Source organism: Manis pentadactyla, chromosome 1, assembly GCF_030020395.1.
Source record: "Manis pentadactyla isolate mManPen7 chromosome 1, mManPen7.hap1, whole genome shotgun sequence".
Classification (NCBI taxonomy): domain Eukaryota; kingdom Metazoa; phylum Chordata; class Mammalia; order Pholidota; family Manidae; genus Manis; species Manis pentadactyla.
Window position 1 is genome coordinate 185,249,595 of NC_080019.1, and position 18,284 is coordinate 185,267,878.

The 18,284-nt window shown below is 38.5% G+C and overlaps 2 protein-coding genes across 4 annotated transcripts in view; both read left to right on the forward strand.

The window, feature by feature from the left end:
• The window catches only part of PAXBP1 (PAX3 and PAX7 binding protein 1), a 34,917-nt gene extending 24,771 nt beyond the window's left edge, over nt 1-10,146 (forward strand). The window contains exons 14-18 of the mRNA XM_036880172.2: nt 484-560; nt 942-1,008; nt 3,752-3,898; nt 5,532-5,686; nt 8,964-10,146. Of these exons, the coding sequence (XP_036736067.2) occupies nt 484-560; nt 942-1,008; nt 3,752-3,898; nt 5,532-5,686; nt 8,964-9,081 (564 nt within the window). The 3' untranslated portion in view covers nt 9,082-10,146. The remainder of the gene's footprint in view (nt 1-483; nt 561-941; nt 1,009-3,751; nt 3,899-5,531; nt 5,687-8,963) is intronic.
• A 5,341-nt stretch (nt 10,147-15,487) lies between these two features.
• SYNJ1 (synaptojanin 1) overlaps nt 15,488-18,284 on the forward strand; it is a 69,759-nt gene continuing 66,962 nt past the window's right edge. For 2 of the 3 annotated variants that reach the window (XM_057504060.1, XM_057504065.1), the window contains exons 1-2: nt 15,490-16,126; nt 17,111-17,256. In XM_057504060.1, the coding sequence (XP_057360043.1) occupies nt 15,606-16,126; nt 17,111-17,256 (667 nt within the window). In that variant the 5' untranslated portion in view covers nt 15,490-15,605. Of the gene's footprint in view, nt 16,127-17,110; nt 17,257-18,284 lie in introns of all 3 variants that reach the window. The other variant, XM_057504067.1, reaches the window with a different exon arrangement.

An 18,284-nucleotide genomic window follows, 5' to 3' on the forward strand; every position in this document is an offset into this window, starting at 1 on the left:
AAAATGTTAAACTACTAGAATGGGTACCAGTTGATTTAAATGCTAAAACATTTAAATAGCATATAAACAGCTAAGTGTTACTTTACAACTAGTTTCTAAACTTCAAATCGCTGCCATCCTGCTGCACATTCTTAGTGAGCTCTTAGACATGGAAAAGGTGCACTTTGTCTCTATTATATTGTCATTTACCTCACTTTGAGAAGAACTAGATTGTGTGTCTGATTTCAAATCTTTATACCATAGATTAAGGGGTTGAAACTTTTCTGAATGGCTTTATTGCTTCATAATTGATGAGTGATGGACTAAGAGTAGTAAGTACTCAAGACCTTAGGACCTTCAAGGAGGAATGACAAACATTTGAGAAGACAGTTCACTCAAAATTGAATACTCAGTTATATGATTTGGCATATGGCTTGTTTTTATTTCTTAAAATATAACTTTTATCCTGTTATTAAAATGTATGATCTGTTTTTAACTCTTCAGGTGTACCTGAAAGCACTTTTATTGAGAATGAGGAGAACATTAGATGATGATGTATTCATGCCCTTATACCCCAAAAAGTAAGTAACTCCTAAGAACATTAACGATGATTATATTCTCCTTTATCTTCAGAGAAGCTTTTTAAATTTTGGAAAAGCTAAAGGTAGCTTAAAATATAAACTTTACCCATGTCATATAAACCTGTAGCCCAGATAGACTACCTTAGTGAAGAAATTGTTCCCTTAGGCAGAATAAAGCAAAAAATATCTTTGTTCTCCCTTAGTCTCGCAGAGTAAATTTCTACAACCTTTTAAATTTACTATCTTCTGAAATACAGTTCTTTGAAAATTTGAAAAACGTAATTCTTCTGTTCAGCAATTTTACTTGCAGAAATCGTTTCTCCTAGGAATCAGATGACACATAGAAAACGTTTGATTGTGGTTGTTTCTCTTTTTTCTTAGTGTCTTGGAAAATAAAAATTCTGGGCCTTATTTGTTTTTTCAACGACAGTTTTGGTCTTCAGTTAAGGTATGTGTCTGTAGGCTGTTCAGAAAGACTCAGGTTTTGTTTGATTTTGTATATTATATTTTGAGAAGTAGTTTTAATATTTGGTTAAGTAACTCCATAGGCTTAGGCCTTTGTCTATATAAAATGTCTCCATTTCACAAACTAATTTTATTCTAAAAGTTTATTCAGGTTTGATATTTCCACAGGAGAAGATAAATTCTGAGATCCAAAATAAGGTCCAAGCTGGTATACAAAATGCTTTACTGGACCACAGCTAATTTATTCAGCAAATAGAGTTCCAGGTACTCTTGCAAGCTGGGGGATATAGCACTGACTAAGACCCAAGTGAAGCCTTCATACGGTTTATGATCCAGCACAGTTTACAGATGGCGAACAAGTAATTCAGGTGTGATGAGTTAACACAGAAGTTCAAGATAGTTTGGGAGCATATGACAAGGGGCACAGAGACCTTGACTGCTGAGTCATGGAAGATCTTCTATCCTGAGGAAATGGTATTTTTAGGCTCTTAGACCAGAAGAATCGATAGGAGTTGGCCCTGGGCAGGGTACATTAGAATCACTGAGGAAAGGCAGGGATGGCTAGGCTTAGGGGAATAAGCAGCCCAGATGTTACGGGAGCTATAATTTACTTAGAGACACGTTATCACCCAAAGCCAGATGTGGAACACTTCGAATGACTCCCAAAATTCCCCATACCCTTTGTAGCAAAGCCCAGCTCTGCACCCTGGCCACTCCCCTTTTTGTTCTGTGGTTTTCTCTGGAAGAATGTCTTAGGAGTGGAATTAGATACTAGTTAGCATTATGCACTTTGATTTATCAGTGTGGACACATGTTATTGGTTGATTATTCCTTTTTATTGCTAGGTAGTACTCCATTCTATGGTGGATACACCACAGAATATATTGGTTCGGTTTGCTTTAGTTTTTATTCATTCTCCCGTTGAGGGCCATTGGATTGTTTCCAGTTTGGAGTGATTATGAATAAAGCTGCTTTAAGTGTTTGCATGAAGGTTTTTTTCTGGGTTTAATAAGTTTTCATTTTACTTGGGTAAATACCTAGATGAAGCTATTTTACAAACCAACAGTACATTAGTGTTTTAGTTATTCAGTTATTCTGCATTCTCACCACATGCTACACTTAGTACATTTTTCTTTTTAAGTCATTTTAGGTGTGTAGTGGTATCTTGTTACTGTTTTACATGCCTTTCCCTAATGACCACTGATGCTGAGCATGTTTTCATGTGCTTATTTACATTTGTATATATTCTTTAGTGAACTATATGTTCAGATCTTTTGTGTTTTTAAAAATTGGGTTTTTTTTAATTGAACTTTGAGTTCTATATTCTGGATACAAGTTCTTTATCAGATTCAGATTTTTCTGAGTTCTTTTTTCTGGACCATAGCTAATTTATTCAGCAAATAGAGTTCCAGGTACTCTTAGCTGCTGTGTAACGTAGCTAAGGATAGTAATAAAATGAGAATTAGTAATTAGTATATGTTTACTGTGTGCCAAAAACTGTGCCATACCGTTTGTATAGATGATCTCTGGAATCCTCATAACAGCTCTTTGAGATTCACAGTATTATGCTTGCTCTTCTGATAGGACAGTGTAGCACAGAGTAACTTGCCCAGGGCCACTCCTTTGCAAAGTGGTAGAGGTGGGAGTCTGATGTAAATGGTGCAGCTCTTCTCAACTGTGGTCTTGGGAAAGAATTAATACCTACGGCCCTAAGGCCTTTGAGTATAATGAATTCCTTTCTTTCCTGTGTATCTGGAATAGTATTATCTAGGTGCATCTAGCTATGTACCGTCCTGGGGCAATGTAAGTTAGGAGTCCCTCAAATCATTTTCTGTAGGTGGGTTTTAGTTCTGTCACAGAACCCTGCTTGAGAAGGGTTACTCCAGAGCTCAAGCTCATAACTACTGGAGTAATTTCAGGGTCCAGAAGAGATGATGGCAGCTTGCATTAGTGGGGGATAGCAGGGAAATGGGGAGAAACGTACAGAGTCAATGGAGGTGGGGCCAAACAACTTGAGGAAGAGGTCAAGAATGACAGTAAGAATCAGCATTTTGCCCAATAGTACTTTCTGTTCTGATGGACAATACAATGTATCTGCACTGTCCAATACAATAGTCACTAGCTCCTTGCGGCAGTTTAAATTTCAGTTAATTACTTATACATGAATTAAATTTAAAAAATCAGATCCTCAGTCATTCTAGGAAATACTTGGACTCTTTAAAACTGCTTATTATTACTTATGTAGTATAAACTGCAAGACATGGTCCACTGTATTTCATAAGGTGCTTTACTATGAAACTAATTTACCTGGTATTTAAGTGCTTAAATTGCTTCTCAGTAATATTTTTTTCCTTCTAAAAAAACAAAATGTATAGAAAGATCAGGTTAGTGGTTGCCAGAGGTGGAGCATTAGGGATTAGGTGTAGGGAGTCAAAAGTTACAGACTTCCAGTTGTTAGATAAAATAAGTTCTGAGGATATCACGTATAGCATGATGACCCTAGTTAATAGTACTGTATTGTATATTTAAAAGTTGGTAAGTTCTCATGACAAGGGCAAAAAATATTGTAACTGTATGAGGTGAGCGATGTTAACTAAACTTACTGTGACAATCATTTTATAATATATACCTGTATCAAATCATTATATCATGTATCTTAAATTTATACAATGTTATATGTCAATTATATAAATAAAACTGGGAAAAAATTTTTTTTCTCTTTCTAGCTATTAGGGAATTTTCTTCAGTGGTATGGCATTTTCTCGAATAAAACTCTTCAGGAGTTATCGATAGATGGTTTGTTAAATAGGTACATTCTCATGGCTTTTCAGAATTCAGAATATGGAGATGACAGCATCAAAAAAGCCCAAAATGTGAGTTAAATGACACACAGTTTTTTAAGCACATAAGTTAAAGTGAATTAAGTTTTCTTTGTTTGAAGAGAGATTTGAGAAGTTTGATTATTGAACTTGTCATGTTGATAGTTTGCTTCCCAGGTAGTTCCAAACCCCCTTAGCATTTTTTACACAACAATTTTTACTATTATATATGTGTATGTATATCTTCCCATCCATCTTTCTGTATCAGTTTTTTCATAGATATTAATAAAAGTTTTAATGGCAGGGTAATATAGAACATTTAAATGAATGCTGTTTTGAGTGATAAGCCTCTTTTCTCATTTAAATAATTTTATTTTAATATTTGTTTTCTACTTTATATACATTAGTTAACACAATTTGATCCTTTTTAAAACTATTGTTTAACAATCACAAAATTAAAATGTACAAGTACAGTTTTTTCCATTAACCATGTTAGACTAAGTCTCTGTGACACCCCCACCATCCTTAAGTACTTTTGTGTCTATTTCCTATAAACCTGGATATTCTTATATGTGATTGCAATAATCATTAACATTAGAAAATTAGCATTTATGTGACTGTCACCTAATCCTTAGATCCTCTTCAAGGTTTGTCAGTTACCTTAGTAATATCCATCATTGTCAGAAGAGATTCTGAGATCATCCTTTGCATTTAATTTTCATGTCTCTTTGTCTCCTTTAAACTGGAAGAGTTCTTCGGTCTTTCCTTGACCTTACTTACTTACTCTGACACTTTTGAAGATATCCACCAGCATTTTTCTTGTAAAATGCCCCTTAATTAGGGTTTGCATAATAGTCTCTGATGATTACATTCAAATTCTGCATCTTTGACAGGAATTCTCTCAGGTTTCATTTAGTGAGAGTCCCTTCAGGTCAACTTCTGTGACCTTATGACATGTGCTTTCATTTTGGGGATCACTTACTTTCTGGCACATGATGTTCCAGGCTCATCGCATACTGCTCGGCCCCAACCCTGTAATCAGTCATTTCTCCAAGTAGCCTTAGGTTCTTTAGTGGGGAATCTTCTTTACCACTTGAACTGAGTTCCCCCAGTAAACCTCACCCACGTGGGAATCAGCCTCACCTTGGCTAGGTTTTGTATGCCACCGTGCCCTATTCATCCTCCTGAGGCTCTTGTCCTTGCTACCTGCCTGGTGTGATGATCTTTTCACCCTACTCTGGGCCAGCACGGCTCCCACTGCCAGCCTATATGTCTACCAGCTGAATTGTTCAGGATAGAGAGGGGCTATGATTTGATATTTATACTACACATGTTTTTACATCAAATGCTGGTGATAAAAGAACAATTCAGTTCATTTAGGGCTTCCTGAGCCTGGGCAATGAAGCAATTGGTTATCAATTTTATGTCCCTGATTTACTTAAATAATGGATAAATGATTTATTTTTTGTTTTGAGTGCCTGTCTTGTTGGAAGTTAAAAATTCAGATATAGTCAGGTGTATTTGTGTAGTTAATAAAATAAGGAGTATCCCTTCAAAGTAATTAGTTACATGCAACTCAGTAACAACTCTTCTGGTTAAATACATTATATCCATTATCTAGATTCAGCTTTTAGACAGTTTGATTTATTTTAACTATTTTATGTTACATTTTTCTTCTTTTCTGTAGGTTATCAATTGTTTCCCCAAGCAGTGGTTCATGAATCTGAAAGGAGAAAGAACTATTTCTCAATTAGAAAACTTTTGTCGATACCTTGTACACTTAGCAGATACAATTTACAGAAACAGTATTGGATGCTCTGATGTGGAAAAAAGAAATGCAAGGTAATTATGTGTAATTATTTAATGAAACGGTGTAGAGTCTTCAGTTGTCACATTTAGCATTATTAAAATGTTTTAAGTAGAGACCTATTTTACTTTAAACTGTACATTGACTTAGTATTGGTAAACCAAACAAAAATACACATCATTTTTCATTTTTGCAATTTCTACCTTATCTTTTTTCAGTATGTTAGATATATAAAGGTATTAAGGAAAGATTTCTGGTAAGCTCCAGCCCTAAGGGGAATGAATGAATCATTGTTTCTCTATTTCCTCTCCTCCCTTTAAGAATTGGGGAACTCTCAGAAATCTTAAGAGTGTTATGGCTCTTGGTCTTTGGAGAGTCAGTCATTATACAAATGTAAACCCTAGAAGAGATGGTTGCTGAAACCCAAAGTACAGTGAAGGTTCTATCCCAATTTTGGGATGTTCATATTGAGTTTTTCTGTGTCCGTGTTATAGATTAAAGATAATCATTATTGTTTAAAGATAATCATTATTGTTTGAGAGCAGCTAATGCATATTTTTTATGGAGGGTTGCAAAGGAAGGAATGACTAAATCAACCATTATCTCTTTTTTTGGACATTGCCTGGAATGTTCATGTAAATTTTGGGATAAATTTCTAGCATAAAAAGTAAGCAAGTAATAATAATAACTAGTACAATTTCAAAAAGAATTTTCTTCTTAAAGTTTCATTTCATAAATTATTCCTAATGTCATAGTTTCATTTTTGTTTAGATGGCACCATTAGTCATATACCTATAACGAAACTTCTTTTCCCTTATTTTCTTGAGAGAAAATTATGCTTTTAATTATAAAATTAAAAGTAGAGTAGATAATAAAGTTTTAGTGGTATCTTGGGCAGGTGATTTTGATTTATATTTTAATTTCATCCTTTGTGTCAGTTTGGTGTTGGTTGTTACTTATTGGCACTAATGTTCTCAGCGTGTTTTTTTTTTTTACTGGATAATCATACTTTTTAAACTTTTACATATATTTAACTTTGTTTAGGAGTTAAATATCAACAAACAATATTTACTTTTCTACAGGCAAGAACTTTAGCAGCTATTTAAGCACCTGCTGTGTGCATTGCACATAAAGTTGATTCTACAGGGTTACAAAGTTTTACAAATTATAATCCTTTCCTAAAAGGTGCTCACGATAGTTTTGTTTTGTTTTTTTGTATCATTAATATACAATTACATGAGCAACATTGTGGTTACTAGATTGCCTCCATTATCAAGTCCTCACCACATACCCCATTACAGTCACTGTCCATCAGTGTAGTAAGATACTATAGAATCACTACTTGTCTTCTCTGTCTATAACTGCCTTCCCCGTGCCCCACCCCCACCCCCGCTACATTATGTGTGCAAATCATAGTGCCTCTATTCCCCTTCTCCCTCCCTTCCCATCCACTCCCTCCCCAGTCCCTTTCCCTTTGGCAACTGTTAGTCCATTCTTGGGTTCTGTTGAGTCTGCTGCTGTTTTGTTCCTTCAGTTTTTGCTTTGTTCTTAGGCTCCACAGATGAGTGAAATCATTTGATACTTGTCTTTCTCCACCTGGTTTATTTCACTGAGCATAATACCCTCTAGCTCCATCCATGTTGTTGCAAATGGTAGGATTTGTTTTCTTCTTCTGGCTGAATAATATTCCATTGTGTATATGTATCACCTCTTCTTTATCCATTCATCTACTGATAGACACTTAGGTTGCTTCCATTTCTTGGCTATTGTAAATAGTGCTGTGAAAAACATAGAGGTGCATATGTCTTTTTCAAACTGGGCTTCTAAATTCTTAGGGTAAATTCCTAGGAGTGTAATTCCTTGGTCAATTGGTATTTCTATTTTTAGATTTTTGAGGAATCTCTATACTGCTTTCCACAATAGTTGAACTAGTTTACATTCCCACCAGCAGTGTAGGAGGGTTCCCCTTTCTCCGCATTCTCGCCAGCATTTGTTGTTCCTATTCTTTTCTATGTTGGCCATCCTAACTGGCATGAGGTGATATCTCATTGTGGTTTTAATTTGCATTTCCCTGATAATTAGCAATGTGGAGCATCTTTTCATGTGCCTGTTGGCCATCTAAATTTCTTCTTTGGAGAAGTGTCTGTTCATATCCTCTGCCCATTTTTTAATAGGGTTGTTTGCTTTTTGGGTGTTGAGGCATTTGAGTTCTTTATATATTTTGGATCTTAACCCCTTGTCAGATATGTCATTTACAAATATATTCTCCCATACTGTAGGATGCCTTTTTGTTGTGCTGATAGTGTCCTTTGCTGTACTATAGTTTTATAGAGTAGAAGAGACAACTAATAATGTCAGTTGTGTGCTGTTTCTCACAAGAGGTTCAAACTAAAGGTTAAAAGAGTCATTCTTAAAGTGGTTGCTGGACCAACAGCATCAGCATCAGGTGGGTGTTTTGTTAGAAACACAAAATCTCAGGCCCAGCTGCAGACCTGCCGAATCAATTCAGGGGGTGGGGCCTGGTGATCCATTCTTTAACAACCCTCTAGGTAATTCTTATGTTTGCTAACATGAGCATTACTCAGAATGACTTCTAGCTGGGGTGATACTGAAAGTCAGGTTATGCTTTACTGGTGAATTTTGGAGGATATTATGTTGGATCTTTAACAGGTTGGCGGTAAATATGCATATATAATTTGTGTTCCAGGTACATTCTCAAAACCGGGGACATTGGTTTGGGAAGGAATGGGAGGCAGAGCTCTAAAGTAGTTTGGTAGTAGATTGCTGCCTTTCCTATCTAGATATTAATGAAAAAATTGCTGATCTGAATGAAATTTGGGGTTTTTTTTGTTTTTTGTTTTTTTCGTTTTTTTACTAAGGTATCATTGATATACACTCTTATGAAGGTTTCACAAGAAAAACAATGTGGTTATTACATTCACCCTTATTATCGAGTCCCCCCCCATACCCCATTGCAGTCACTGTCCATCATTGTAGTAAGATGCCACAGAGTCACTATTTGTCTTCTCTGAGCTACACTGTCTTCCCCGTGACCCCACAGGGTTGTTTTCTTCAGTGGGTTCTTCTTGGTCACCAGGTTAATTGTTTAAGCATATACAAGTTTTGTTTTATATGGATAAATTTTTTTCACATACTGTAGCTGGCTTATCTGTTTTCCTTCTTTAAAAATGTATGCTTGAAAAAAACTGATTGCAAAACCCCAAAAATGTTTAAAAAGTCCAATAACAAATTTTCCCTTAAAGACTTTTATACTAAGTAATGAGACGCTGCTACATTTTTTTTCTCTTTTAGGGAAAACATAAAACAAATAGTAAAACTTCTTGCAAGTGTTCACGCTCTGGATCATGCTGTGTCTGTTGCAAGTGACCACAATGTGAAAGAATTTAAGTCTTTGATTGAAGGAAAATAGATCTGGGAGACAGAAAAAAGTCTGTTTGCTTTAATACCATTCCCAATGTATAAATTTTGTATATATATGTAAAGTTTCTTAAACTGTAAAATACTGATTCTTGTTTTAATACAGAGACATTATTAATATTCAATACTGTGTCCTTAAAGGCGATTTCTTCAGAATGAAAGGAATTCAGATTATTTCTAGGAAGTCAGTGAAGGTTTTCCTTACTGCCTGCCATACTTTGTTTACAGAAGTATTTTATATGGTCATACAAATTAACCCTCTTAAGTCAGTTGTTTTCTGTAAACGATGTGTGCAGTACAAATTGTATAATTATGCATATATATTTATACCACCATGGAGTTACTTTCACACTGGAAATTTGTGGTGTTTTTCTACAGAATAAGCCTTTTAAACAGCAGAAAATTATTCAGTAGCAGATTGCTTAGGGAAATTAACCACACTGTTGCAGCAGAAGGGCTGGCAAGTGACTGAAGTGTTCACCACCTTGGGTTAGCAGTTGCTATCTCTGCACCTGTGCTGCCTTAAACTTGAGAGGTCAGTGTGGAGTTAGTCACTGGGTGAAAGGTGAACCTTCTTCCTTGAATCAGCGTTGCAGTCAAATGTGGGTTTAATGTAAATTCTAAATAATATATGCAACATAGGATTTTGAGAAGAACGTAGAAGTTTAATTTTTGGAAATAATAGACCCACACACTAACTGCATGGTTTTGGGCTGACCAACTTGTCTCATTCATGATTTTATTCCCTGAGCAGCTTACAAAAATACATGCATTTGAATTTTAGTAGTCTGTCATTATATTTAAAATCCCACATATGTGAGTTACATATGCAATAAAGAATACGCCTTGCTGAATAGCCACACCCAGGTAATTAAATATCCATGGTCTTCTATAATGTTTATATCATGTTGTAAATATTCAGAGAACTTGTTTTAAAGTTTATGCTTTCTGATTCTGTGATTTTCAAAGAGGAACTTTTTGGAAATTAAGAACAATTGTTTGATAATTATATATGTAATTAAACTTTAGCCAAGCATTAAATTAATTTTTAAATAGATCCTTCGTTGTCTTTTGCTGGCAATCAATTTTAGAGCATATCAAATGACTCTTATAGCGGGGTTATTAGCATGGGTATCCTTGGTCAAGTCAAATAATATTTAAAACAGTGTCTTGCACTCTGATTGCTCTGTCATTTTTACCTGTTTGTAGGAACATTGCTTATCCCCACATATTCACTCTGGATGGATTTTTTGTTATACCTTAATAGCCTACTAAATTGAATTAGAATGAGAACACTTATTCTCAATTTCAATGGAATAAAACCTAAACATGTTATATATATGATATGCACACCATTTGTGCCTTAAATTTCTAAATTTCTAAACATATTACACTGATTACTTTTCATACATCTGCTTTTAAGGACTCCTGTGGTAAACCCTGAGTTTCCTTTATCTTATGAAATTCATCAGGCTATTTTGGTTTCAGAAATGGGCTTGAACAGTACACTAGGACCTTAATGTAAGGTGAAATTAGCATAGAACTGCATAGAACAAGTGGTTCTCATCTCTCAAACCAGAAAATGTTCATTCTTGAAATAGCTAAAGGACATCATTTCTGATGACAGGAATTGTCAAGACAACTTCAGAAGGTGGTATTTTAGCTGAAAGTTTTGCCTTTTCAGTTTTTCTTTTGGAGCAATCTGAATGAACTCCCAAAATAGGTGAGGAAGGTTTTTTAAAATGAAAGTTATTTTACTGAGACAAACCACAATGATAAGGATTGATTAATATTATTGCATCAAATGTGTTTGGTGCACCACCCATTCCCCTGTTAATGTCCTGGTGTCCCTACTACAACCATCTGCACCTCTGCCTGAGGGCTTTCTTTTGGCCTGTGCAATAGACTAGAGTGTCAACCAGATAATATCCCTGGGAGCAGCCCTCAGCCAAAGGGAGAGGGAGCGTGAGGACAAATACCCAATAGTTTGGGTCCTCTGGGGAACAGTCACTGAGATGGCATTAGATACTCAAGAGATTTATTGAGGGTGAATGACAATGAGGGGAAAGGAGAGGGAGGCTGGAGAAGACTGGAAGAACCTGAGAGCTGAGAGATCATGAGGCAGGTGTGACCTCTGGAGAGAGGGAATTAGGGAAGGTCTCAGACGCTAGTGCAGTTGTAAGAAAGCTTTAGCAAGGCTGACGGAGTCCTCAACTCAAAGTCGTGATTCTGAAGCATTTCATGTATCCAGGAGCCTGCCTGCCTTTGTCTCTCCACCATGCTCATTGGTGGAGTGCAGCTCTTGGGGAGCATGGCCTGGTATAACCACGGTCTCTTTGTAGATGGGGGAGGCATGATTGCATGTCTGCCACCAACTTTCTGATCTCGAATATAGGAAAACAGGTATGTTTCATGTCATCTCTGGGAAAGCTTCAGTGGATTTAAGTGGTTGTTGCCTACTGTGATAACCACATCACCCAGAATTGTCCAAATATTGCAAAAGTCTTACAGCAAGTACCTTATGAGAATTACTAGCATAGAATTTCCTAATTTTTTTTTAAAGCCAGGTTTGTTGAGGTATACTTTGTAAATAGTAAAGTTTACCCTCTTAAAGTGTGCACAGTTCAGTGAGTTTTGACAAATGACTAATTTTGTTTTCAAATGCCAGTTTCCCTTGAAATCATATCCTAAAAATGTCCAAATGTTGTAGAGCTGTAAAATACAATATGAAAATGTAAGTTGCTACATTGTAGTAGTTCTTTATGGTTAACAGAACTTGTCCCTAACGTGGTAATATCCATATAGTAAAGGGACTGTTGCCGTTCACGATTATGACATTTTGATCTCCATTCAAATAAATGAAAATGAGAACAGTTAAACACTAGAACTTCTACATTTAATGAGAACAGTGAAGTATGTCTGAGTGTTTAGAAGGCTTTATCCTTCGGTAATGCTTGTCATTGTCCAAAACATTTTGGAGACTGCCCTCCAAACTGAATTGAAACTGTCTATGGATATTAGGTTCACAGCTGCTTAGAGTGGCTTTAGACCACACAGCAAAGGCTAACAGGCAAAAAATCATTATATGGAATTGGTATTGTGTACAATGTTGACTGTCCGTCAGCCCTAGCTCCAGCAGAGGTTTAGAGTTTAAAATCGTCCAGTAAAACACAAATGTGTAGCACAGCATTTCACAGAATATATTATATACTGTGGTCCCCTAGTTCTGAACTCTTGGTTAAAAGATCTTTAGGAAAATGTACCATGTAATCCTGTGCTTGATTATTTAAAACACATGGTAAATGATAAAAGGTTCAACAAAACCTGGGGAAATCGTTTTAAGCTACTTTACAAAAGCACTTTGGCCATGAACTTTCCTTTTACATAAAACCTTGGATGTTGAAATTCCAAAGGCTGCTTAGGAACCAAAAGCCAGGTTGAAGAGTGAACATCCTACAACTCTAATCTCAATAAGGCTGAGCCCTCTGTGGCTCTGGTATTTTGATTAGCCAGTCTTTGTATATTGAAACAAACTCCTTCACCCGAGCTCTCTTGAGTCAGTCTCTTGTTCCAAGTGAAAACTCTGTCTCACCCAAGTTCCTGGTTTGCTCAGTGGCAGTTTCCTTACTGTGGTATGTGTGAGTCATTTTTCATCTTTGGAGACTTAGTTTGATTTTATTCTCACAATGATTCTGCTTTCAAGCTTTACTATATTTTCTACTTAAAAGATTTCCTCATTTCCAATGTAAAATCTTGTCCTTCACTCCTTACAGTGAACTTATTCAAAGCACATAGGTAATGCTATTTTTTTACCTACTGTTGTGTTGCCCCTCAAGACCAGTTTTCTTTTTGACAAGGAGCCATCCCTTCCTACATACTAATAGAACTCTGTAAATCCTGATAAAAAAGTTAGCTCTAGATTAACCTGAAAAAAAAGCTATTAAAGATAATAGTTTTAATAAACTAAACTGGATCAGGCTATAGATATTCCTCAAATTTGCCAAATGTTTAGCATTTTTGAAAAAAAATCCAGGCTATAAGGAAAGGGAGATCCTATTACTAATCCAAGTGTCAAAATTCATAGTCTTGTAGCATATGGTATAGTTCATGTTATTATTTGGAGTCATCAGTCATTTCTAAATCCTAGCTATAGTTTACTGGGGACATACTATTATATATTATTATTGGATTGGGCCATATATAGACACTGAATATTTTTGACTGATAGATATGGCAATTGCATGTTTCAGTCCAATACAGAGAATCTCCCCCATAGAAGCAATAATGTGATCAAGAGCCAACTGATTTAAAAATCAGAATGTTTGCCTTAAGTTTGTTGAAGCTGTTGGGGTGATATCTGAAACACCTACCTGGGGCTGTTTTGCTGATCTCAGTTCTCTCCTGATGGAAAGTCACATAAGCCTTATATTAGTTGTCTGTGGCTGTTGTAACATATTACCACAAACTGGGAAATTTAAAACACCAGAAATTCATTTTCTCAGGTTCTACAGTCCAGAAATTTGGTATCAAGATGCTGGCAGTACTGTGCTCCCTTCAAAAGTTTAGGGGAGAATACTTTCTGCTCTCTTCCAGCTTCTAGTAGCTGTTGACATTTTTTGGCTGTGGCCACATTGCTCCAGTCTCTACTTGTCTTCACATTGTCCCCGCATGTGTGTGTATGTGTCTCGTCTCCCTCTGCTGCCTCCTAAGGACATTTGTGATTGCCTTTAGGGCCTACTCAGATAATCCAAATAATCTCAAAATTCTTAATCACATCTGCAAAGACTTGTTTTCCCATAAATTAACATTCACATGTTCCAGGATTAGGATGTGGTTATCTTTTTGTGGTGGTATTTTGCAGCCTACCATAGGCCTCATTGCTCATTTTCAAGGGTCAAGAAAGTGTCCGTCCATCTTTGTAGGCCCTTAGGATCTCAGTAAGAAGTTTGTGTATGCCATTTAACCTGTGTTTTAAGTCAGCCCACCCCAAAGACATGCTTCAAATTTGGTTAAAATTTATCTATTTTCAACTACTATAACAGAAATATAAGTAGGAAAGAGAAAAAAAGGAATAACAATTTTTTTTAAGTCACTAGTAAAATGGCCCTTATGTTTTCAAATCCTGGGCATGTGCCTATTTTATGGCTAAAATTTTATTTTGAAAGGATTTGGGAAAGCTGTAGCCTTCTGACAACCCTAGGAATAAGAGGCCTGCTTACCTCCCCAGTTAAATTTGAAGAAAGCAGCAAGAAACTGAGCCTCGGTCTCCTTGGTCTAAAATCAAATGTACAGGCAGAACACCTGCTGAAAGAGCCTGGTACCTGTACTCCCCATTTTGAGAAAGGAGGAGTTCCTAGTCCACCTATGGTGGGAGGGATCTTAGGTTTGGGGTGGGAAAGTTTGGTTTCAGGTCCTAACTCCACTTGAAGCTAAGTGATTTTTCACAACTTTTCTGAGACTCAGTTGTCATAAAAAGCAACTCCCAAGCAATGTATTCAACTGACATCTCTCCTGGAGGAAGCTGTAACCTTCCATGTGTTTTTCTGGTACGTAACTCTTTGTCATTCCTTCGGGGATATAAAGGCATAACTGAAAAGGCAAATAAGAAAAATGCCATTCTCACCCACTTGCATTTAGTTTTCTCTGTCAAATGTAATCTCCAATTGAAATAGAATCTCCTGGGGGTGAGGGAAAAAGCAACTGTGGACCAGTTTCATTTTGAGGCTCCTGTGAGTAACCACTACAAAGAGCAAAAGAGTTTTCCTAAGGAGATAAATGAGAGGGATATCCCTTGCAGTTCCCAGAATGAAACCCAAGTGTCTTTGCATATCTTCTAGAAAAGAAGTGGCTTTTCCAATGAATTATAGCTACTTCAGTATCCTGAAACCAGAATGGGTCTAGCTTCTCTAAAACGGATGAAATGTTAAATTAAGCCACATGACAGCCTGGAAGGGGAAGTGATTTTGTGCAATATGCCAAATTTAAATTATGCTTTTGCTGTTAAAAGCAAGAACGGGAAGAGGTAAAGAAAAAGCAAAGGCAAGTGAAATTGTTTCTCAGAGTGCTGGGTTCTTCAGGATTTCAATTCCTTTTGGCTCCATTGGCTTTAACTTCATTTCCATATTTAGGTCTATTATGTAGAAACAGAATGAGAAGTACATGGGACACACTGATATTAGCCAGGAAGTATGATTTGTTTAAAAATGAGAATAAGATGTAAGGGTTAGATACCTTTAGTTTTTATTCCATGATTGGCAAAAGCTATTTGCCATTCAGTGACAACTATAGTTGCCTCAGTAACAGCCATGTCTTGACTCAGTCCTGAGATTCTGGTTTGTGACTTCCCACGCTCCACCGTTTGCACAGCTGAGCTCTTTGCTATCCTAACTCGTGAGAGCTCCAGAACACACCGGAAGAAAAGGCGGCGAGCACAGTTGTTCCAAAGCAAGCTTTGGTTTTCCATCTGCTACTCAGACGCCAGAGTATGAAACTCGGCCCTGTTGGCGGAGAGACACCATGGACAGCTCTCCAGGCGCCGCCCGGTTGGTCCCGCGCGTTGACTGTCATGAGCCCTCCCCTCCGGCCGTCAGGCTGGTGGGGGAGGTAGGAGGTGGTCCTGACACCCATCTTGGGCACGTGTCAATACCACCCCCCAAAGCCTTTCCCCAGAGTCCCTCCCTGGCGCCCACAAGGAGAGTTGGTAAACTGCAGAGGGGGGCCAGGGAGGCTGGATCCTCCCTCTTCCGGCATCCCCAGGGTTGGGATCTGCAGCTGCGGCTTGGGGGACACGCGGGCCGAGTGAAGGTCATTGCGCGTGTAGGCGACGGGCAGCCCACCGGAGCCGGGCCCCTACAGGGCGCGGGTGTGGGTGGGGCCTCCATCCTGAAGCCCCGCCCCTTCATAAAAAGAGGCGGTCCTTCCGCCCCCGCCTGCGGCGCAATGCGGAAGAGATGGACCTGCTGGAGCGGAAGTGACGCTTCCGGCGGCTGTGGTGGCGGCGGTTGCGGGAGAAGGAGGAGGAGGAGCCGGAGGAAGAGGTGAGCAAGCCGACGGGGGGCGGGGAGCGGCCGTGGCCAGACCCACCGGCAGCCTGGCGTGCCGGCGGACGTTTCCTGAGGCAGTCTCGACCGCCGCAGCCTGCGCGGGAACGGTGAGGGGCAACCGTGGTTGGCTTGGACTTGCGGGGGCGAGCGGCGTTGTGCGGGGCCGCGGCCGGCCGGGGGCTGTGGTGACAGCGGCTGTCACCCTGTTCGCGGGAAGGGACTCGAGTCGCTCCGGCCGCCGGGTCATCTCTTCTGGCGCATAATGGAGGGTTGGAATGCTTGGCGGCCCCGTCCCCCTGGGAAGGAGCTACCTGCCCGGCCGCCGACTGCCCGGGAACCCCGAGGACCCCCCAGTCGGGTTCCTTCCTCGAGTCGTGACTCGTCCCGGGTGGCCATTCATATTTACGGGCTCCCGTCTGCGGTGCTTCCAGCCAGCGGTGGCCTAGGGCTGGGAGGGCGGCGGCGGGAACCTGTGCCGCTTCCCTTGCCCTCCGCCGCCGCCCCCGGGAGAGCTCGTCGGCTCGGATAATCCAGTCCCTTCCGCCGACCCTTAAGGAGCTTTGAACCGGCCTGGTTACCCTTCCCTCCCACCTCCTCTCCCTTCCCCACCAAGGAACGGCTTGAAGTTTCCGAATCGGTTCCCTTTCAGCGTAGTGACAAATCCTGAAGCAGGAAGCTAATAAACAACTCCGAACGAAAATACGCTCAGATTTTTTCCTTTTGGTAAGCAAAGAAAAAGGGGAAACTCGAGTGATAGAACCTTGTCTTGCCTTGAGAATTGGTAGCTTTTCCTGTTGCTTTTTGGTAAAATTGAGTGACGACTTATCTTTTGGAATAAGCCATTCTCTCCCTGAGCTCCTTTTTTTCCACCCCACCCCCCGCCAAAACCTGGCAGGGAGGGACTTCTGGATGCCTTGCAGTCCTTGCTGCAGAAGGAAACGGTAGCTTCATTTGTTTTGCTTTGCGTGGTTTTCACAGGGCTGCCTCTGAAGAGAGAAGAATGGCGTTCAGCAAAGGATTTCGGATCTATCACAAATTGGACCCCCCACCTTTCAGTCTCATAGTGGAAACTAGGCATAAGGAAGAATGTCTCATGTTCGAGTCTGGGGCTGTAGCCGTGCTCTGTAAGTCATCCGTTATAACCCAACTGATCATGGCTTCAGTTTTGATTTGAAATAATTCACATTCAATCATTTTTTAGAAAAGACCCTCACAACCCCCTCACTGTATTTCATCTAACAGGTTATGCTTTTATTTTCCTTTAATCAAACCTTAAATTTTCTTTTAAACTTTCGTTTTCTTCCCCGTCTCCTACTTCAGGTTTCTCTTGAGGGTGGGGAGAGATGCAAGCTTTGGTTATAGGTGTTTGTTTTTCTGGGTTCTTCTGTTGTTTCTAAAAGTAAAATTTTATTTCCGAAGAAATTGTTAGTTTCTGTCACACCACGTAAATCCATACAATGGCTTGCTTGACATTTTTGCTGAAATGAACAGAATTTCTTACAGACAGCAAAAGTTATGAACTTTAAGAGTATTTATCTAATATTTTTGGAATATTTTCCGTACAAGAATTGAAAACTGATAAAATTTCATTAGAGATACATGATTGATTCGTGTTATTTAAAAGATTGTTTTGATAGCCTGTTTTAAAGAGAAGGATGACTGCATCACAAGAAAAATAGTAAAATAGGATGATTTAGGTTATTTTGTGGATAAATGGATGAAATTAAAAATAAGAAGATTGATTTAATTGATTTCTTTCTTAATATAAGATTTTGGCATATAATGCTGGTTTGGGGTTATTTGAAATGTGATTGTGTTTTTAAAGGCTTCCTAGTGAAAAAAGAAAACTACTTGTTCTTTTTCCTGTTTTTGATGTGTTGGCATCTGTTTAATTACTGGTCCTATTTTTGAAAATTGAAAGTAGTGGTGAAAAGTCATACTTACAAATATAAGCCCCTAAAAATTTTAAACCATTAAGTTTTTCTTCTGATTCTATAAGTGAAAGAGAGTAGTAAGACCCTAATCTTTGCACACAGAATAATAACACCAGTTAAAGTGTTAACCTGATCTTAATACTCTAAAATAGCAAAATTCTATCCTGATTGGGGAAAAGGGTAGTGATGTAATAAAAAGTCTTAAACAAAATAACAAT